Source organism: Anolis carolinensis, chromosome 3 (genome assembly GCF_035594765.1).
Source record: "Anolis carolinensis isolate JA03-04 chromosome 3, rAnoCar3.1.pri, whole genome shotgun sequence".
NCBI lineage: Eukaryota > Metazoa > Chordata > Lepidosauria > Squamata > Dactyloidae > Anolis > Anolis carolinensis.
The window spans coordinates 258328623-258352042 of NC_085843.1; the positions used below are offsets into that span (position 1 = coordinate 258328623).

General features: G+C 37.2%; 2 protein-coding genes across 6 annotated transcripts in view; one reads left to right on the plus strand and one right to left on the minus strand.

Moving 5' to 3' along the window:
* The window catches only part of med12l (mediator complex subunit 12L), a 178650-nt gene that overhangs the window by 66370 nt on the left and 88860 nt on the right, over positions 1 to 23420 (plus strand). The window lies entirely within an intron of this gene.
* Positions 3914 to 21697, minus strand: gpr87 (G protein-coupled receptor 87). Its single transcript, XM_008106164.3, has 3 exons — positions 21609 to 21697; positions 10972 to 11098; positions 3914 to 5024 (listed from the first exon to the last, which is right to left on the minus strand). The coding sequence occupies exons 2-3, from the start codon at positions 11072 to 11074 to the stop codon at positions 3985 to 3987; spliced, it is 1143 nt and encodes a 380-aa protein (XP_008104371.1). The 5' UTR covers positions 11075 to 11098; positions 21609 to 21697; the 3' UTR covers positions 3914 to 3984.

The following is a 23420-nucleotide window of genomic DNA, read 5'->3' on the forward strand; positions in this document are numbered from 1 at the left end:
GTTGTCTGTAGACGTGTCCAAGGTCATGTGGCTGGCATGACTGCATGGAGCACCATTACCTTCCTGCCAGAGTGGTACCTATTCATCTACTCACATTTGCATGTTTTCAAACTTCTAGGTTGGCAGAAGTTGGGGCTAACAGCGGGAGCTCACCCCACTCCCCAGATTCGAACCCACGACCTTTCAGTCAGCAAGTTCAGCAGCTCAGTCAGTGGTTTAATCTGCCATGCCACTGGGGGGCTACTTAATAGTAACTTACTAATACATAGTTACCTAAGTAATTGAAGAAAGAGGATGAATGATGAGAATAGTGATACATGGCATGCTTGTTACATGTGCTTGCATCCTGGATATTATTCAAAATAGATTATTGAAGATTTGTATGCAATTTATTTTGTGTGAAAGGTGTAAATGTCTATGTGTAAAATGCATTTTAGTTTGTATAAGCACATGCATATGCTACACACAACCATCCCTGTGCAACAATTATGAAGGAAATAAATTCTGTCCCAGGGATCACTAGGAAAAAATTAGTACTAAAACTGCTAATACCATGATACCCTTTCATAAATATAGGAAGTGACAAGGCTACCATTTAATCCTGTATATAAAAATTGAGGAAACAGCAGCATTAAAGATATAAGGGAAGAAGATTTTTAGTTTCAGGCAGAAAGCCAGTAAAGGGCCACATGACTTACTTAGACTTGATCTCAATTTTAATAATGTATTGTTTGGAAAATAATGTTATAGCTGGTTTTTTCTTCCTACCTCAACCTGCTGGAAACATAAGCCATTCAAGGAAACTGAATTGTCAGACAGTGAAGAGAGAAGACTATGGTTCTAGCTAATAACATCATGGAAAGCTCGCATGAACGCTTTCTCCCACCATATTTGCTTGACAACAAGGGAGCAAATATATTTTGAATCTCTGACTTTGTCCTTATGAGGAGATTAAAGGGGAAAAAAAGAATTGTGTAAACACTTGTAGATAAGTGCAGTGGACAGGCCTATTTGTTACAGAAAAGCATAACAGAATACAACATTGACAGACTATGCAAATAGACTGTGAGACTCTTCTGTTCCTCTAACGCCTGGCAGTGTCATAGTCCAGCTGTTAGAATCATGCTTTCAGAAGATAGAGTTTCTGGGTGTTGACAGTTCCAGGATGAGTCTTTGAACAGTGCTGTTGACCCCGGAAAACCCTTGGCATAAATCCTGCTCAGCACTTTAAAAAGTCAAAAGGCTGTGAAGTTTATTTATGCATCTAGACCTATCAAACTCAATATGTAATCTTATTGCAGTCATTGTTTAATCCCATGTGCATGGATGGCTGATCTTCCCAGAAGGGCCGTAATATGTAAGATGGATCATACCACAGCTTTGACTGCAAACAATGCTTCACTGTAGTGCTCTTTCCACCACTTCAGAGCAAAACATGATACCATTGGAAAGCATGCAATGCTACCAGGGTGCTTGTAGCTTCTCATGAGAATTGTGGTCTTAGAAGCACGACTGTGTCAGGAAAGAGACACACGTTCCCCACATTTTGTATTTCTTGTGAATCGTGCTGGTGTTTTTGTGGCAGTTGTGGATCTGGTGACCTTTGCAAATATCTTTATGTGTCTAGTTAGCTGCACATAATCCACTCCACTAAGATTTAGAACCTAAGTGGTCTGTGCTTTCTAAAATACAGCAGTCTCATGATGTCAAAACACCAGCACTTTGGGTCTTAAGCAAAAATAATAATTATAAGACATTTTAAAAATAATTCTTTGTGATTCAAAGCCTCTTGTGAACTGCATTTGTGTTAATGTTATTAGCATGAACAACATGGAACCGTGTATATCATCATCATCATCATCATCATCATCATCATCATCATCATCATCATCATCATCATAGTTTATTTTTAATTCACCCATTCTCCCATGAGGGACTCAGGGCAGCTTCCAACCATAAAATATAAAATTGGCAAACATTCAATGTTTCAACAACAGTGTATTGCCACCTTTAGACTGTGTAGCATACTGCATCTCATAAGATGTATTTTTAAAGATCTGACATTTAGAAATACTCAAAATGGCATATTCTAATCTTTTGAATTTTATGGCTTTCAGTAAGGCGTAATAAAGAAAACCTTGTGTCATATTGTCTCGTTTTAATACTTCCCACTCACTTGATGCATGAAAAGGATTAGAAGGAAGTGCTATAAGCAGATGTTATCTGGATTTAATGCTAATTGGTATTTATTTTTCCCTCAAGAAGAATATGTGATGTGGGCTCTCTTGAGACATAGTGAATTCTATCTAGCCTGAACTCTTGCTTACTATTTAAATGGCTTATAATGTTGGGATTTAAAGGATTAAATGATCTTCTGGAGAAGATTCCTGAGCTAACTTGACTGCAGCCAAATTTAGGCAAAATTTATGTTTTGTGGCATAGCTGGACTTGAACAGTTCAGAAACAGTTGGTAAGGGTACTTTCACACTTTCTATTGCTCTGGGGTTTGTTGCTGGTCTACAGCTGTGAACAATAAATATCCCTCCTCATTTTCAACTCCCAGAATTTTACAGGATAGAACAGTTGATATCAAATCATTGTGCTATAATTGTGAAATGTAAAAAAAGCTTTAACTTCAAGTTAGCGATCTTTGTCAACTTGTTCCAAGTGTTAAATAAGCTTTTCTCCACTAGATGGCACAATATAACCACTCTAATGATTCTGAAATCCATAAAAGTTGTGTCTCAGCATACTCTTCTAATTTTCTGAATTTATTTGTGTTATTTGATAACACTATTCATTGGTTGTGTGTGCCTCCACTTTTGTTTAGCCTTCTAATGTCAGATTTGTATAAATACATCCCTTTGCTAAGAGAGTAGCCCGTTTATTCCATTTTAAATACAGTTAAGGTCTAAAGATGACCCCCAGAAAATCAGTGAGGGAATAGTTGTTATTGTCTTCAAGATGGTCGTTTTTTAAGCTATGCCTATGGGAAACAGCTGAGCAAGAGTTCATCCAAAGTTTCAATTCTATCTCCAGTTGCTTATAAGAGACAAAGACTTTTATCACATTGCCTATGTTTTAATCAACTCATCAGTGCAAGTATCTGTGCTGCTGCCCAGTTGTTGTTTTATTTATGGATTATGTTAAGCTAGTTAACATTGTCTGTGTATTTGCATTTCAGTTTCTTTTGATTTCACTATTTATAACTATTTATAGGAGCCCCTGGTGGCGCAGCAGATTAAACCACCGAGCTGCTGAATTTGCTAACTCAAAGGTCGGCAGTTCGAATCTGGTGAGCGGGGTGAGCTTCCACTGTTAGCCCCAGCTTCTGCCAATCTAGCAGTTTGAAAATATGCAAATGTGAGTATATCAATAGGTACTGCCCCAGCAGGAAGGTAACGGTGCGCCATGCAGTCATGCCAGCCACATGACCTTGGAGGTGTCTATGGATAACACTGGCTCTCTGGCTTAGAAATGGAGATGAGCACCAACCCCCAGAGTCAGACATGATTAGATTTAATGTCAGGTAAAAATCTTTACCTTAACCTTATAACTGTGTCCTCTAACCAAGCATATGAAAACTGAATATTGACATTACATTTCATTCATGTGATGAAGTGGACAGTGTCTACCAGCAAAGGTTTGGTGGCTTTCATGTCAGTGGGATGATGAATCTAGTTCAGGCTTTACTCTGAACATTAAAAGAACTACCCAGTTTCTGAAAAGGATCATTTTTTTATAGTTGAGGATTATACCTAAAGCAGGTTCACAACTCCATTGACATGGGAGCCACTAGCAAACACAAAAACGTATGCTGTAATACCAATTTAGTCTACAAATATTCTCTGCGGTTTTTCTAATGATTACTGATTGAACAGTAGTGAAACTGTCAAATGGTAGAGCACTTATAACCAAATATTTTATTTACAATCAGAAAACATAGTGGTAAAAGTCAGTAAAATCTTGCTTTTGAAGATGATGTCATAGATCAGCATATTCATGGTATATGCGCACCTCTGAACGCCTGACACTCTGAAGTGACCTTATGCTTTCGCTCCTTGTTCGCATGTTTGATTTCCTGAAAAATCTTCGAGAAAATGATTTGCACATGAAAAAATAGATGATTGGATCTAAGCACACATTGCATGCAGACAAGAAAAGAGTCACTTCTTCACAGTAATAAAGGATTTTGTGTGCTGAATCATCTAACAATTTATCCAGATGGCCAAAGATGAAAGGTATTCTGCATAAATGGTATGGTAAAAAACAAGTGAAAAAAACAGCTACTACCACCCTTATGCTTTGGTAGTGCTTTCGTTTACGACTTGAACAGCTGATAAACTGCTTGCTTGATTTATAGATATACTTTGATATTTCAATGTAGCACCCAATTAATACTATCAGGACAATCAAAAACATGCTGTTGTTGATGTAAATGACTGCTTTGTGCCATTCGACTCCCAAAGGACTCTTCAGTTTTAAGCAGTCACCCATATTTTTACAAGTTGGGTAACCATTTGTAAGGATCACATTTGGCAAAGCTAGAAATGCCATCAGGATCCAAACGCATGCAGATAGGATCTTGGTGCAAGTCATACTGTACATCCTGGAATCACCAAATGGTTTCACCACTTTCAGATATCGGTCAATACTAATAAGTCCAAGAAACATAATGGTAGTGTACATGTTGGCATAAAACACTATAGTCGTATATCTACAAAGAAAAGTATTGAAGTGCCACGGCCCCAGCCTTGAGTCTTGAATGATTTTAAATGGAAATGTCAGGGTCATCAGCAAGTCTGCAACCACAATGTTTTTGAGATAAAAGATAAAGCTTGTTTTGTTTCTGATGTGGAAGAAAATCCATACTGCCAAACTGTTCAGCAAGATGCTTGCCAGGAATAGGATGAGGTAAAGCACAGGCAGTACAATGGTTGTAAATTCATTATTGGTAGAATTCCCAGCCACTTCTTGTGAATAATTGGTTAAAGTTCTGGCGTCTTGACCCAGATGATGATTATCTACAGGAATGATGGAAAGAAATAATCTAAGTTGGTTAAAAATTGTAGCTGTTCATTTGTTGATTTTATGGAACTGTAACAATAATTTTGAACTATTCCGGTCCTGGCTAGGTCTGATATCCAGAGGAGCAAAATGAGAAGGAAGCATTATATGTTTCTGCCTTCAATCCTAGAACATTTTCCTAAATGTATTGTTTAGATCATTGTGGTCCAACTCACGGCCTGTGGGCTGCATGCGGCCCACCAATTCATTTTTGTTGGCCCTTGCCCTTTTTATTGGAAAAATATTTTTCTTTTTGGAATTTCTCTGGCCCTCACATACCTATACTAAAGTTTGATTGGCCCTCAGGTAACTAAAGGTTAGACCACACTGGTTTAGATAATGTCCATGTAGTGCTCTGTGGTCTTTTATGTGTTTTTAGGTGAGACCCAAATTGCTTGTATTAGAAGAGGAAATGAGAAAAATAGAAGGAATTCTGATCAATACATCTGGTCAGTATAGTTGTTAAACTATTGCAATGTGACCCATGGTTTGCCCAGCCTCCTTTGGTCCTTGAAATGTGAACATGACCAGGGAGGGTGGAAACAGATTGAAGCAGCAACTGAACCCTTTTGATCCACCATTAAGATACTGAAGGAGCAAACATCCAAGTATTGCTTCAAGTAGGGATGCCCTGCTTTTTGGTAGAGGTTATGAGATATCATTCCTTTAGATCTAGTTCTGAGGAGCATAGGAAATATTTTTCTGTTTTCCTCACTATGATTCTGAAAAGTGATACTCGTATAGTTTGCTAAGGAATATGTGGTTTTTATGCCATACTAATCTTTGGGTATGGATGTTAAAGGCTTTTTTTATTCTGGGTTGTTTTTTTGTTTTTGTTTTTTAAACCAGGTGCTCACACTTTTCAATTGGCCTTTCTACTGATAATAATAGTTAGGAGTCATGGTCCAAGAATTTGATGTGGAGGGAACCCAAAAACTATCTATTTGTCCACACATGCAAACACCTTTATCATATATATGCATGTTAAATCCTAATCTGAGTAATTGTGGAGCATACTGTAATTCTTTCAGGTGACAGAGTTATAATGGAAGAAACTTACATGGAAACCTGTATCTGCATTATTTTCAGAGACGCTTCGTAATCATAAGAGCTATTTAACATGTTTTCTACGGTTATGGATTCTTCTTAGCTGGAGAAAGTTAAACAGATGGCTTTCTGTCAAGGGTGCTTTGGTTGGAAAAAACCTGCACCAAGTAGAACTAGATGACCTCCAAGGGCCCTTCCAACAACTTTGTGTAGAAAGGGAACTACAGTAGAGTCTCACTTATCCAACACTCGCTTATCCAACGTTCTGGATTATCCAACGCATTTTTGTAGTCAATGTTTTCAATACATCGTGATATTTTGGTGCTAAATTTGTAAATACAGTAATTACTACATAGCATTACTGCGTATTGAACTACTTTTTCTGTCCAATTTGTTGTATAACATGATGTTTTGGTGCTTAATTTGTAAAATCATAACCTAATTTGATGTTTAATAGGCTTTTTCTTAACCTCTCCTTATTATCCAACATATTCGCTTATCCAACGTTCTGCCGGCCCGTTTATGTTGGATAAGTGAGACTCTACTGTATTAGACAAAGTGAATGGAACTCTACATATTCAAATGCAGTAAGGTCCTGAATACCAGTTGTTGGGGAGCAATGTCAAGAAATTGTTCATTTTTAATCTCAGTGTGTTACCTTTTCAGATGCACTGCAGCCCACCATTACTTAAAATGGTATACTGGATTTGATAGGCCCATGTTCTGATTTTCTTAATGTAATAGCTGAACAGCATATCCACCAACTGTCCCAATTAGTCACTCAACTTTTCAGCTGCTTTTAAAATTCCCCAGTGTCTCCCTCTTCCTCCTCCTTTATTCCTTTGTTACTTCAGTTGTTGCAAACTGAGTTCAAAATGCAAACTAGTTTGTATTCAATTAACTTAGCAAGAAGGCAAGGAGGGGATAGGACCATGGCGTTTTCAACAGACTCAGGCAAAAGTAAACTGCTGCTTTGAATAGGTTCATTAACACGTTTTGCCATTTTTACTATATTCTGATATTGCTTGGCCAAACGTGTCTTGGTTTTCATCTATGGAATAATGGAGGATGTGGAACTGATAAGCTCAGCATTGAGTGCAGTTGGTAGAGGTGTTTTCTGATGCTGTCTTTGGCAGCAGTTCTTGTATTTCAAGAAAATAGTTAAAACAATGGTGTTTGTATTCTACAGAAAAAAAATCTTCAAACCACAACTCTTAACAATAAAATGGCAGCAGGGCGTACATTGCCTCGAAGCACAGCTGCACAAGTAGGCAGTGATGCCTATGACTAAGTTCCTGGCTGCATGCAAAGGCTTGTTGGGCTGAGGAGCCTTAACTGCTTAGACACAAAGATTACAGGTGGAAAGAGTAAGGCATGAACTAGATCTGCTGTGTTCATAATTCTAAGTTCAGCTCAGTGATAGAATGAAGTAGGTAATTAATTTGAGTTTTCCTCCCTTGAATTTATCTTTTGGAGATGGCCCCACACATTGACTGCATTATGTATCCTATTTTCTGAATGAGAACGCAGGCAGCAATATAGTTCCTTAGAGGCAGGATGGTATCTAGTCATAAATGGATGTCAATGTCAGAAGCATAGATCATCTGCTTAGACTGCTTAGGGCACCATGCTGTAGGGTAACCACTCATGTTTTAGTGTCTTCATCCATTTGGATTTCAACACACTATTTTGAGTGCATCCACACACTTCGTGTTATCAGCAGAGATGGCATGATTTGCTTGTGTTTCATTTTTTAAGGATAAAGTGGAGTCTGTGATTGCTCGTTTGATTATATGTTTTTTAAAGCCATGAACCAAAGCTTGACGGCACAGAACCTGTCTACAGTTCTTCCTGTTTCAGATGGATCTGCAGATGGATCATGTTTAAAATGCTACATACTGACTGAACAGTGGAGGAATTTCAGTTGCTCTTTCAAATACTTTGCAAATATTAACCATCCACATTAAACTGAGGACTGATATATAGTTGATTTAAAATCTTGGATTATTTAATATGGTGTTAAATATGGTTGGAGCCTCCGGTGGCTCAGTGTGTTAAAGTGCTGAGCTGCTTGCAGACCGAAAGGTCCCAGGTTCAAACCCGGGGAGCGGAGTGAGCGCCTGCTGTTAGCTCCAGCTTCTGCCAACCTAGCAGTTCGAAAACATGCAAATGTGAGTAGATCTGGTGGGAAGGCAACGGCGTTCCATGCAGTCATGCCAGCCACATGACCTTGGAGGTGTCTACAGACAATGCCGACTCTTTGGCTTAAAAATTGAGATGAGCACCAACCCCCAGAGTCAGACATAACTGGACTTAACATCAGGGGAAACCTTTACCTTTACCTAAATATGGTTAACATTGGTGAAGACAGAATGATGTATCATGTCTACAGATGGGGGAATATAGGGAGGGCTAGGCTGGGAAAGAACTGGGATGGGCTCACCTGCTCCCTTATTCCTTAATTGTGTGAAAGGAGCATGTTAATTTAAAAAGCATTTTTAGGTGACCAAGATAAAAGGAATGAAGAGAAAAGTGAAATAAACATCACCTCCTGTTACTGTCCTTCCTAATTAGTGAATCAGAATAATTTTACTGGCGTGTTTCAGATTGCTTTGCCTAGATTAGACACTCTTTTGTGTGCACATCCACCCTTCTGTTCCCATAGCCAGGATAGTTAAGCATTGTATTAACCACTAATGAGAGTTAGTTAATTGCTCTTTGAGAAAGTGTGCGTAGGTTTTATTAATCAACTTGTCAGCTTGTGACAACTGACTGATGATGGATTTTACAGGGTGATCTATATTGAGTGAGCTCCTGAAAAAAAATCTTTTGGATTTATTATATAAAATGCTATACACTATTCCCTTTATCAATAGATTCAATTTCCACAGTTTAATTTACCCATGTTACAAAAAAGAAATCTCCCCCCCTTCCCAGGGAAGTGTTTATAGATCTATCTAGATCAGTGGTTCCCAATCTTTTTTTGGCCAGGGACCACTTGACCAGGTACCACTTTGACTAGGGACCACTCTCCACCATTACTACCAAAAGGGTTATGAATTGGTTTTGGATTTGGTTTAGTTATTTGGGGTGTTGATTCAGAAAATTGCATTGGATAGACCACATCAGCTCTAGTTTCTAATACTGAACATATGCCATCCAGTAGTCTCCATCTGCTCACCCACAGAAAACCATATTTAATAATCTGTGGTCTATCCAATGCAATTTTCTGAATCAGCACCCTAAATAAGCCCAGGAACAGGCCTAAAATGAAGACACCAAGGTGCCTCTGCTTCCAGGTGCCACGTGGAATGGCTCCGCTCAAGGGGAGGAAGGAGGAGGAGGAAAAGCAGCAGTCAGGAGGCTTGTTGTTGTGCCTTTCATGGGTAGTTAGCCTTTCCCCTCCCGACATCCCTGTTGTGTCGGCACTATAAGAGGATTTTGCGAAATCAGTCGCTCTTGTTGCAACGGTGTAGAAACAGTAAGGCCACAGACCATATTTTAGTTCTTGGGGACCACTGGTGGTCCACGGACCACAGGTTGGGAACCACAGATCTAGGTCCTCTATTGCTATTATCCATGGCTTCAGGTGTCAATTTGGTATATGCGAAGGTATCCCCCCAGGGATACGGGGGTCATATGGTATGGTCTCTAAAATGTAATGATTTCAAACTAGGAAATTCTGTTGTATCTTCTGAAGAGAGCCAGTATCTTTACAAAAGCCCAAACTGCATTTTGTGAGGCTTTTTGTTAGGATCTAAGTTTTTCCTATGATCTTTGGGAGAGGGGAATTATTCTTCTCCATAGCATAATGTCAAGAGCAATAATAATGTTCAATCTGTATCAAATAGATTTTGGGACATCAAAGATACGTGTAGAATGCTCTATATAATTCAGATGACACACTATAAGACAAAAGGAAATACGGGCAGTCCCAGAACTACAAACATCTGACTTACAAATGACTCATAGTTACAAACGGGAATGAGACAACAGGAAGTGAGAGAAATCTACTCCTCAGAAGGAAAATTCACCCCTAGAAGAGTTATCATGGGGGAAAAGTGTCTCAACTGAAGCTTTATCACCATTCCTTGTTTCCACAACAAGTCACATTTTTCAAAATCCAATTATCATAGGGACAGAAAGTGATGTTTTAGTGCTAAATTAGTAAATACAATAATTACTACATAATGTTACTGTGTATTGAACTGCTTTTTCTGTCTATGATGTTTTGGGGCTTAATTGGTAAAATAATGTAATTTGACGTTTAACAGGCTTTTCCTTAATCCTTCCTTATTATCCAACATTTTCGCTTATCCAACGTTCTGCCGGCCCGTTAATGTTGGATAAGCGAGACTCTACTGTACATTGTCTTATTATGTAAAGACTGGATGGATATACAGACTAAACATCTTGTGGGAAACCCTATTTTTGGGCGGGGGGTCGGACTCAATTCCACTGATAATTCAAATCTAAAAGACCAATGTAAATAATACAAACGTCCTTTTATTTTCCAAGGAAACTGGTTTAAATGGTTTACTTGGAAAGCACTGACTTTTATGTAGTATGAATACAAATAGGAAAGCCCGTTGGGGTGTAAATGCAGCATTTTAAACCCTGTTTTCATACACTAGAGGTATTTATTAGGAGGCCAAAGGGTTTGCAACTGCCATGCTTTTTGTTTAGTTCAGTATTAGATAGGAAATGATGTAATGAAATAGCCCCCTGACTGCATTTCGGTAATCTTGTCAAGTATTACTTTTTTGTAGGGAAAATACAAACAAATTTGAAAAAAATAGATTAAATTATATAAAATACTTGTTTGGGGAGATTTGTTTTTTTAAAAAAACAGATTACCTGAAAGCTTCCCATATGATAGGTTAGATCCCATTATTATTGCTGATTTGCTGGTCAAATGTTTTTCAGGACACACGCTGGTGGCAACTGATCTGGGACACATCGTGGTTTGTACAAGACTTAATTTCTGAAAAATATAGGAAGTGAAAATATTTACAGTGAGCAGATATTTTAGTGTCAACAGCAGCATCTTTTCATATCTGTGTGTGAGGAAGAGCATAGTGTAATGGTGCCTCTCCTCAGATATGCTACAGGCTCCTTTGTGTGTTATCCTTAATGTTATGAGTTGTGTATTGTCCTTATTATAGTATGAAATGTGGGTAGATAAATTATCCTAAATTGTGAAAGCCAGAGGGATTGGCTGGACTAATACAATAAGCATTGCTCTCATTTATTTTGGTTTGTGTTGGCATTAAACCAGGAGAAAAGGCTCACACTTCATGACGATGCCTAAAACAACATAAAAATTGCAGGTAGCAACTTTTATGTTGTTTTATGCATCATCTTTTCTCACACACCTTTCCCCCTGTCTTTTCTTTCTCAGGGCAGAAACATTAACACATCTGGAACAGTTCCAGCCCTGGCATTACCAGAGGTGTGTACCCTGAACTGGGAAGCCAATGACTTGGCAAGAGCACAGAAGGGAAAAATAGCTGCAGTTTCAAGTTATATTAAATTGTATTTACATTGGGTATCAGGGAAACAAGTTTTACATTTCTACAGAAAGGTAGTGGATTATGGCAGGATATGTCACAGAAATGAGGTTTTTAAAGGGACAATCTGTATGTTGAGTCCTACAATAATGCAGGGATATATTATGCAGATATTTTAATGCTAGTTACTTCTTGAGTTTCAGAGGATTTTATATATTATTTCAATAGAATAGAATAGCTTTTTGTCATTGTACTATTGTACAATGAAATTAAATGCCTTTCCCATCTCTCCAGACTCCATCTCTCCACACTCCAACCACCAATGCCATTATTGGATTAGCTACAGACTCATTGTAATAGGAAAGGGTAGTTTCCTGTTTAGGAAAGTACCTACACAATAAGTAAGGGCCACTGTATATTTGCCCTGAATAGATTAAACATTTCTACTATAAGAAGTGAAACCCATAGATGCTAAAATCTCATTATCAATAATTACATAGTAAAATGGGGTCCCTTATATGAAATAGTAAAATTAAGGTTTACCTTTGGGATTTTTTTTGGATGCTGTGGGTTGTGGAATCTAGAAGCAGAAACTGTTGATACAGAGGCCTAACTGTATCTTTAAGCAAGTTCTGCCAGCTCCTAGCAGTAAACTTTCTCTTACATCAGATGAAGTAATATGAATGCAAGAAGACACCTACAGTGATAGCACCCACCCCTTCTGTGTTACAGATACATATCCTGAATACAAATTCATATCTTATCTTAGCATATGAGACCCTGAAACATTAAGAGGGCATTGAAAACCTTACTGAAAGAAAGTAAATTTTGCAAAGCCATGAGGAATGGTAGAATTTAATAGTTGTCAACAAATGTTCAATGAAATAAAAAGGCTAGAAAATAACTATTAGGCAAGGTCACGAAGCTGTGGTTGGCAACACACACACACACACACACCTTCCACACAAATGTATTAATAATTTCAGTGACACACATGAATTAAAGACCTCAATGATCTGCCCACTAAAATCCTGTAGACTTAACGGTTGTGCGTTCCTTGATTGACTGTCTGATCTTCAATTTTCTGACTGCCTCCATTTTACCAAGTATAATTTCTACGAGGCATGTCATCTCTGAGATTTAAGTGGATATAATTCAAGATATCTCAAAGACTTAGTTCTGTATCACAAACTGACACATGTCACTGTTGATAAGCTAAGCTATACAGGACCTAAACGATGCAGCAAAGAATACATCTCAGTTGCTTTATTGTTGAGGTTAGGCGGCAAGTGGTAGAACTGGTCTCTAAACCACTAATTCCACACAGAGTAACTCATGGATGATGCTTGGTTGGGAGTTCCCTGAACTGGCATGGACCTCCCCAGGGTGGGACCCAAGAGTTACAGAGTGCAAAAGCCAACAAAGGAAAGCAAAGTACGTAGGCATTGCCCATCTCCCATCACAATAGTTATGTGAACTATATTCAAGAAGGTTGCTGACTTGGTCAATTCCCAACTGTAGATCCTTTATCAGCATTGAACTATCAAGCAAAAAGTGAAACTAATACAGACTATGAATATGAATTAACCATTTCTATGCCATTGATCAACAGTTAGCATTTGGCCACGATAAACCTGTCCATCCATGTTAACTACAGTTTCTTCTGCGGACATGTTTCACAAGGCCATGAGACTAGTTTGGCTATAATTTATGCAAATAATATAATATTAGTCCTCATGCTGCTGTAGTGAACATATTTTTCTGTAGTAAACTTAATGGTTTTGTGTTCAAACTGTAATGTGAAGAGCATCTTCTTTCTTTCTTAGAGCATTTATGTACTTTGCATATTCTTAAATCTAAGTAAAATGTTACTAAGTAGACATGTATGGAATAAAATGAAACTGGTTGGGTATGCAGAGAGTTTGTTTCAGTTCTGGTGGATTATTTAGTCCAACATAGTATATCCATGATGGCCACTCTTTCATTCATGTTCACCAGCAACTGTTATTCAGAATATGTTGTCTTTGATACTTGAAGTTTTTATTGCCACTGTGATAACTGTTATCATCTATTACAGTCATTTGAGTTCATGATCATCACTACATCACACCAGTTTTTTCTACATTGAAATTGTGTAAGTTTTGCAAATTTGGCTTAGAGGCAATACTCCAGTTTTCTCATTATTTTGTTTGCTCTTTTCTATACTGCTTCTGGCTCCTCAATAACACTTTTTGAGATGCAATGCCAGGAGCTGTACACAGAATTCTTGGAAAGGTTTCACTATATATGTGTATGAAGGCATTATTAACAGTTTTAATTTCCGTGGTCCATTTCAAATAGCCCTCAACGTGGAATTCATTATTTTAACTGCAGTCTCACACTATGTTGATATTTTAATCAAGTTATCCACCACTAAATCAGTTTCCTTGGAAATCACAACCAGGCCAGACTCTACTGGTATGGGTATACAATTGTGATATATATCCCAGAAAGAAAGAAAGAAAAAGTTGTTTATGAACTCTACAAATGCTGACATCACTTTCCCTAAACAATCCGAGACACAAAATGTTGCAAGAAGGTAAATGAGACATTAAAGATTCTGCAATATAGATTATGAAAGTATGTAAAGATATCACTGGTTGTAAAGACAATTGATATTTAAATAAGAGGAGGGTGGATGATCTCCTAAATCTCTTACTGAAACTGAGCACATTCTTTATTGTTGAATGTATTCCCTATTCCACAAACACACACATTCGTTGCTGAACACTGCAGACAGAAGTCAATCTAAACAGGAAAAACACATACACTTCAATATATAATTAATGTTATTATCCATCCTCTGGTTGTTCCATTTCATCAGCTCTAGTTTTTATTTTACCAATAAGTTGGGATTTATAGGAGACTAGGTAAAAATACTTAGGAGTACTAGGCAGGAGTAAGATTTTCCAGAATTAGGTAACAGATTACCAACTAGAAGAAAGCATAATTTTTTCCCATTAGTGGCAGTTCAGTAGAGCGTAAGATATGTTTACAAGTATTTTGTTTATTTTTCATAATCAGCTCATGCTAGCCTATGATATCACACTTTAGTAAAGGTTGGCCACAACTCCAGCATTGTAGTCCATGTCACAAGTAGATACTCACCAATGAACTAAAATAAATTTTGGTTTTTTGAACAGCACCAGTTAAAACTATGTGAAGAAGATATTAAGTTGTAACAAGAGAAATTTGCAAATTGGAAAATCAGTCAACAACATATAGCAGGATATTATTTGTATAACAAAGAAAAACAACAATTATTGCTGAGAAAACAATCAAAGCATCACAAATGACGTATCAACAAGAGCACTGAGTTAGTCATCTGTCAAAAGTTATCCTGAGGTTTAGTAGAACAATTTGACCAACTTGCATTGAATGCAAATTCTTTGCTATTAATCAGAATTAAATGTGTCCAATTATCAATTTTACAGATTCACAATATTCTTATATTTTCTGTTTTTTTGCAGTTGGCAATATCAACAGAAGCTAAAGATAGTGCTTGCTAAGGTTAGAAGCTATGTGTACATAGCTTCTAAGATCAGGATTTTATGGCATTCCCCCACATATCTTTTATAGATTGCGTTGCTGCATTCTTAGCATCAGTAAAGTGAGAGCTTGGCATATGCAGTAAATTTAAGCAAAATGTAAATTGCTGCAAATATGGAGCTATTGGTTGTCACCAAATGTTGACAGACGGGTTTTAGTATATGAGTAAATAGACCAGACAAGGAACTAAATCATAATAAGTAGGACATACTGAAATTACACAGGATGATGGATTAATAGTACATGTGATGACTAGGATGTTGGGTTATTTGACCCATTTAAAACTCATCAGGATGATGAAAGGATAATAAAAATCATTGTATGGAAGGCACACAACTCAAAACAGGCTTTCTGATTTTTTTGCATTTTCTTCAGTCACTTAGGATGTGTGTATTGTGTGTGGAATATGGGTGCTTGATTCTGATAAGCTTTAATAGCAAGAATAGATTATTAAAATGAAGGGCAGACTGGGGCATCCTAAGCACTTGTTGACCTTTTGATGTGTTGAACTAATAACTCCAAAAACCAATAGCCACCAGCATAGCTTTTTGAAGATTTAGTCCAACACATCTGAATTGCACCAGATTGAAGAAAGTTAGAACCTTCTACACTGCAATCATTTTATTAGGTTATAAGTGAAACATCTTAAGGAATGAGTAAATTACCAGTCAGATCCTGTCTATTTGCTCTTTGTAAAATAACATGAATTTTAATACATATACATGAAGGCACTGAGGTCTGGGTTGTGCAGCCTGTCACTTCATAGTCCAAAGTTGTTGTGATAAATATTGTTTTTGTAAACATAACTGTAGTTGTCTTGCTGTCATAGTGTGCCTTTAAGTAATTTCCATTTTATGCCAACTCTAAGGTGAATCTATTATTATTATTACCTTCTCACCTTTTCTCAGTCTGGCCAATCAGTACTTTAAAATGAAGCTGGAATGCTTTGTGTTGCCAAAGTCTTCAGAACAAAATGCAGTTATAAACCAAGACTTAGACATTAAGGACCTTATCCTTAATGTCTAAAGGGGAGAGGTAGCATCATCTAATCATCGTGTTTAGTCCTGTAGCATTGCAAATCACTATGTTCCGTTATTCATTACGTATCATATATCATCTGATTTTGCTGGTTTACCCATTACTATACATTTTCATCCTTATCCCACAAGTGAGTGGCTTTCCTGAGCGCACTCCCTTTCAAAAAAGTAATTGTGTCTAACTTCAACATTGCGAAGGATCAAACTCTCACAGATTAACATTAAAGGAGCTTGTCACAGTCTCGTTGTCATGGGATATATTTGTCTTGGGAGTACGGGATTGACATTTGAATCTTCCAGTCGGGCATATGTCTACTGTTGAAAACATGTGTTAAATCACTCTTCTCTTTTGTGGCGTGGGAAGTTTTTTGTGGTGCAGAAGGGGAATCTCCTATGTACAGCTAGCAGAAATCATGGGTACAATGTCTGAAGTTGGGTTCCTTCTGCTTATGGAGCTTGTTGAGAACAGACCAGAAAATCACTTCCCACATTTTAGAATTGCTTTTTGTTGCATTTCATGAAAGCAGGGCTCTTGAGAGTCCAGAGAAGCTAAAATCTATGGTGTTTTCCTTTTCAGTAAAATTCAGATGTTCATATTTTCTTTTCTTTTATGTAGACTCCATCTTATTCATTTACCTATCTATAGCTACTTGTCCATGTTTTTAAAGGGGGGGGGGTTGAATAATGTAGGAATATAACTATTAGGATTGGCATTAAGCATAAGCTAACTATGAACATTTTTTTTGCTGACTATGTATTGTGGATATGTGGATTTGGTATTTATGTAAGTGCTGCCAATCTCCCATATCTAGAGATGTGTGTAAGATATGAATACTTCTAGTGATTAGTAGTGGACCTAAAGATCTACACCAGGAACTCAATGAACTGCCCACTAACCTAAGTGGTCTTTAGATCTGGGGTGTCAAACTCATTTTCATTGAGGGACACATCAGCCTTATGGTTGCCTTCAAAGGGCCATTGAATCCATGGATGGAGAATACAGATGGCCAACTATAATTTTTTTACATAATGGTTAGTGCTCTTTAATATTTACACATTTGAATCCCCAGATGTTGAATAACAACTCTTTGATTATCCACCATGGGGACTAGATATAATGTGAATTGCAACTCAACAGCACTTGTGGTGCTGAGGTTGGGGAAAGGTTTAAGGACATTTTGACACCAGATACCATATCTACAAGCCAGGTATCTAAATTTAAACACCACTGTCCTGACTAAACAGAACAAACTGCAACCTTCCAGATGTTACTATATCGCAACTGCCATCAGCTCCAATCATGATGAGGAATATAGCAGTTGTTGTCCAGCATCTAAAGGGCATGTAAAATGCCATGGTGGGCTGGATATGGCCCATGGGCCTTGAGTTTGACACATGTGGCTTAGATATTCTAGCTTTAATAAGTGAAGTGTAAGTACAACTGAATTCACTTGTAATTCATGAATTGGAAATAGGCTCTTGTTGCTCTTTTAATGACTTTTACATGTAGCTTTACAGTTAACCTGCTACTTGACAGGGCAAATCTGTCTATTCCTAAACAGAAATAATAATCTGGGCAAGGGGACATGAGATTAGGGCAATTGAAGATGTATTTGATGTATCTAATCTAATAACCAGAAATCCTTTCTTCTCAAACTATCTAAATAGAACATGCAGGCTACATGATTCTTAATTCCTCCACCTTTACATTTCTCCTTCCATACTCCACCACTACCACCAACCTGAGGGTGTGAAGAAACATTGGTTTTAAAAAATCATTGTAATTCAGGACCTTGTAATAAGCCTTTTAAATGTCTACATAGTGAAAACCGTCACTGGGACTGTTTCTTTCTTGATGCACCTTCTTTCATCCTGTCAGTCATAATAGTTGTGATGTGAGGGCCATTTGTATATCTGCTCCATTCACATATAAAGAAGGAATAGGTATCCTTCTCTTCACTTGAAAACGTGTTGTGCTTTCTTACTTGACATAGTTTTATTCAGCACATTTCTATTGTCAGAGCAGCCTTTATATATAAAGCAATGGAATGCAAAGTCTGGGTTATTTCTTCTAGGCAGTCTTTTTAATGGAAAGGGTAGACCCTCCCCCCTCTTTCATATGAATTGGGCAGCCATATGCATAAAATACACATGGCTTGCTATATTGCATTTAGTTTCATATTTAATGGTTGTGGTTACTTTGCCTATACACACACACACACACACACACACACACACACGCAGACACACACAGAAATAGATTGTGTAAGATAAAATACTTTTAATTTTAACACTGTTTTCTTGCAGAAATAGATGTTGTAAGATAGAATGCTTTCATTTGTAATGCTTTTTTTATAAAACGCAGAAATAGATGGTGCTAAACAGAAGCATTTTAATGCCAATTATTTAGAGCACTTATAAGATGGCATTTTTATTGTTGAACATTCCTTCTGTACAATGAGCAAAGTTTACACATCAAATATTAGAAAGGTATTTGGTATTTGCTACAGATATACCTTCCCATTTAAACTAGGATGGGAAATTAACCATTAAGATGTTTTTAGTTTGAAACTTTTATCAGCTTCAAACAGCATAGCCACTGAGATTTACAATTTAAATTAAATAAATTACAAGAGTAATTCACATTGTTGCTTTAGATCAATGCTTCTTAAACTGGGTCTTGACCCCAAATGGGGTTACAATTATTTTTGCTGAATGCCATCCATTTACACAAATCTGTTACAAAAATGTGCAGTGGCCTCAGTAGAAAATGCTTCAGCTGTACTCTACAAAACAAGAAAATCAGCCTCTTTAGCAAGAGTTGCAAATGCTGATTTATTATCAGTAAATATTTGATTTTTATACCCTTTTTATTTATATACCTTAGGTCACATAAACATTTCTTGAGCAAAAAGGGATCACAAATGGAAAAAAGATTGGAAACCCTGCTTTAGTTTAACATCAAGTGACGTTTGACCAGCAATTTAAAATAGCATATTTCTGGTACAGTAGAGTCTCGCTTATCCAAGCTCCGCTTATACAAGGTTCTGTATTATCCAATGCAGTTTGCCTTTTAGTAGTCAATGTTTTTGTAGTCAATTTTTCAATAAATTGGAAAATTTTGGTGCTAAATTCATAAATACAGTAATTATTACATAATGTTATTGTGTACTGAACTGCTTTTTCTCTCCATTTGTTGTAAAGCATGATGTTTTGGTGCTTAATTTGTAAAATCATAACATAATTTGATGTTTAATAGGCTTTTCCTTAATCCCTCCTTATTATCCAGCATTTTCGCTTATCCAATGTTCTGCCGGCCCATTTGTGTTGGATATGTGAGACTCTACTGTATTATATTTTAATCACACTTTTCTTCCTGGCCTGGTTTCTCGAATGCCCTGTTGACATCTCTACTGCTCATGCAATTTTTAAAATTTAGTTTCTATGGTAATCTATATATTAAGAATAACTCCAATGAAGGGAGTACAAGTTGCTGAATTTTCTATGCAACCTTCTTTTCTGTGCATTTATGAGGATGAAAGACAACTGCCTCTTTTCCCAATTTTGAAATGATGCCAACCTCTACACTTTTCTTGTGGGAAAGGAAATCCAGAAGAAATTGTGCCATTTGGCCTGAATAGCATAGTGTGCAGCACAGTACATTCCAAAGTGGCACCTTGGGAATTTGGGTAGGCAGACAGCAGCGCGTGCCAGGACATGTGGGGCTGGTGAATTACACCCTGCTTCTAGCTCCTCTAGGGCTGGGAGGGGAGGGAAGGCACCTGTGGTTAGGGAATGGAAGCTGGTATGTGTGTCTGCACGCAAGAGTGAAAACTTTAGGCTACAAGAAGACTGCAAGTAGATGGAAAGGAGAGGGAGAGACAGAATAAAAAGCTGCCAGGAGGTTCAGAACCAGGAAATAGTCTTATTTGGCTGTTCTTTTTTACCCTGTAGGAGACAAAGGCAATTCTCACATTCCCACTTCTTTCTTCCCCTCCCACACAAGAAGACATGTCTCTGCTTAATTCTCTGTAGCTGGTAAATACACCTGGGTTTAGTGGTCCTTTAATAATTTGTTTACAAGAGTAAAAGCAAGGCTATCAATCAATGAGGGATAGCGAGGGTCTCCAGATTAATAGTAGGGAAATGAACTAACCACCAAAACAGTGTAGAAAGGAAGCAAGCCATTATACCGGGCCTGTTTGTTTCTTTTTTGATTAGGTAAGTGCAAGCTGAAAAACATATACAGTAGAGTCTCACTTATCCAACACTCGCTTATCCAACGTTCTGGATTATCCAAGGCATTTTTGTAGTCAATGTTTTCAATTCATTGTGATATTTTGGTGCTAAATTCGTAAATACAGTAATTACTACATAGCATTACTGCATACTGAACTACTTTTCTGTCAAATTTGTTGTATAACATGATGTTTTGGTGCTTAATTTGTAAAATCATAACCTAATTTGATGTTTAATAGGCTTTTCCTTAATCCCTCCTTATTATCCAACATATTCGCTTATCCAACATTCTGCCGGCCCGCTTATGTTGGATAAGTGAGACTCTACTGTAGTTTCAACTCTGCATGCTTGCAAGCACCCTTGACTTTGAGAAAACAACAACCATCAAACAATAGAACTCATTACAAATTTAAAGCAAAGCAAATGTGTAACAAATGGATGTATAATACTTGCAAAGTCTCACCACTTGAAATAAATAAAGGATTTACACTTTAAAGTTTCCAAAAGACTAAGAAAGTGTTTTGCATGAGAACAATTGGGAAGAGTTATCATTTTTGCTGCTTCTGGATTATCATTAAGATAGCTACACACTACATTAATCATTTCAGCCCATTATATTTTTGTGTAGCAGTCTCTTAGGAGTGAATCCATTTGTTTGTCCCAGTTATATTCCTAATGCAGTATGTGTTCAGATAATTCAGAGCTCTTTCTGCCTCATTAGTACAAGTAACAAGATTTAAATTCAATGCTTTCTTTTTTTTTGCAGAGCAAGACCCACCTAAAAGGAAGATTTAAATTAATTTCCCCCAAAATCTAGGTTCCTAATTAAGTACAGAATCCAACTTGCCTGTTATATAATGATAGAGTTGAGTACATAACTTTTTCATATACTACCTAGAAATGTTTTGTCTTTTATAAAACAAAAATCAAATTTGGCTTGATTTATCTGTATCTTACAAACCTGTGAAAATCTAAACATAAAATCACTATTTTCTTGATTAAATACATTTCATTGTAGCTTAAGGTAATTTATTCTCAAATGATTTAAACATGAGATGTCATAAAATACAATTCTATGTTACTTTACAAGAAACCTTTGGAAAAAAAATTAAAAAGTTACCTGTCATCTGTGTTTTTCTTCATCCCTTTTTAGTTTTTTGCTTGCAGTGGTGTCTCCCAAACTCATTATTTTCTTCCCCCAAATTAAAATCCTGTTTGTTTTCACCAGGACAAGACTAAACATAAGTCTTGAGTTGAAGTATGTAAAGAAATCTTTCTGTATAAAGTGGAATTGTTAATTGAGCAGGTAAAAAAAAAATCAAGATTCCCAGTTACTTGTATTTTTACTTGTGCGTGTTTTACTCCTGATCCTGATGGGTCCCAATGAGAAAGAACTAGAGTGAGAAAGAACTTGACTTTCTCAATACCTGAGGATGACTCACAAGGTGAGATTTGGAAACTTGGGACTTACTTCCTGACTGTAGAATAAAATTAAAGTTACACACAGTGATTCAATTGTGAGATCACTGTAAAAAGCTGGAAAACATGTTTTATATTTGTATAGTTTGTTGTAAGTTGGAAATGGGGTGGTACATCAGGAATCACAGAGCTCTGTGGCAGCATCTTCCACAATTTTTTTAATGAATGAATGAAAATGAATGAAAAAAGTAGGTTAAAACTGGGTTTTACCGATTATAAAATGACATACATTATCTCATTGAAGCATCAATTTGTTCTCTTGAAAACTGCTCGAAGAGTCATAGAGTTGGAAGAGACCTTGTGGGCCATCCAGTCCAACGCCCTGCCAAGAAGCAGGAAAATCGCATTCAAAGCAGCCCCAGCATTTAATTTATGATTATTTTAAAGTGTGTATAAGTCCCTAGTATTTAATACAATGATTGTGTTTATAGGTGCCTTGGCCATTTTGTTACCTAGTAGGGATCTTTTTGGTGCTGAGTTTGGGTCTTGGACATCTAGTTTGCAACTAGGGTTTTATTCAGAGCTTGGTAAAACCTTCCAGAGGTTGTTATCTACTGACATAATCTTTAAAAACCCTTGGTTACTTCCATCATGCTGGTATGACTTGTATGCTCAAATACAAACCTATCTCTGTTATTACATATTGAGGATTCTAAATCAAGAATCTGATTTATCAGCATTGCTATTGATAAATGACTGGGAGTTGCTGGTCTCATGCAAATCATCCAGAGATTTACTAGCAGATCCTAACCTACCTTCTGCCAACTCCTGACCTGCATCCTATTATCCATGTATGAATAAGTACACATTTGCATCTCAGTTATTAAAGATCAAGGATTCCAAGAGGCTATTTTAAGAACAACAACCCTTTTCATTGCTACTAAGGTGTGTTTCAGAGTGAACTGCCAAATCTGGCGCAATGGCAGATTCTAAAACAACTGGTAACTCTTGATGATCACCTGTAAATCATACAGCATTCTAGAGTTTCATCTGCATTTTGCTCATGGTATGGTATCTGTACGGTGTCTCAATTTTGTTTCCCTCAAGTACTTTCTCTGAGTTGCAAAGCACACTTGTAGATATTTGCATAACCTTTCCTTTCATCCACTGGGGATGGTGTGAGCTGTCATTCTTTTGATTTGAAATTTCCATGCTGCTAGCTACTTTAACTTCTAAGTCCTATCCTGGCCACATGTGGGAGCCCATGAGTGTGATAGACACCAAAGGATCCCTTATTTCAGTAAGTGAGAGATCAGTCATGGCTACCGAACAAGTAGGAAGCATATTGGGTTGGGATTGTAGGATTCTGGGTACTGTAAGCACATTACTTGTTTTGAGGTGATTTGAAACTCATTTTGGGCCTTTTAACCTTCTTGGGCAGACTATCCTCCTTGAAGAGTGAAGGAACTTGAAAGGGTAATCTTCTGCTCTAAACCTCTGCCACCTGTATTAG

Bases quoted from the DNA above. Each gene is read 5' to 3' on its own strand.
- gpr87 (XM_008106164.3), bottom strand. From the start codon at position 11,074: ATGTGTCCCAGATCAGTTGCCACCAGCGTGTGTCCTGAAAAACATTTG. The intron at 5,025-10,971 runs GTAATCTGTTTT...TCATTCCTGTAG, and splicing joins ATCATATGGGAAGCTTTCAG to ATAATCATCATCTGGGTCAA.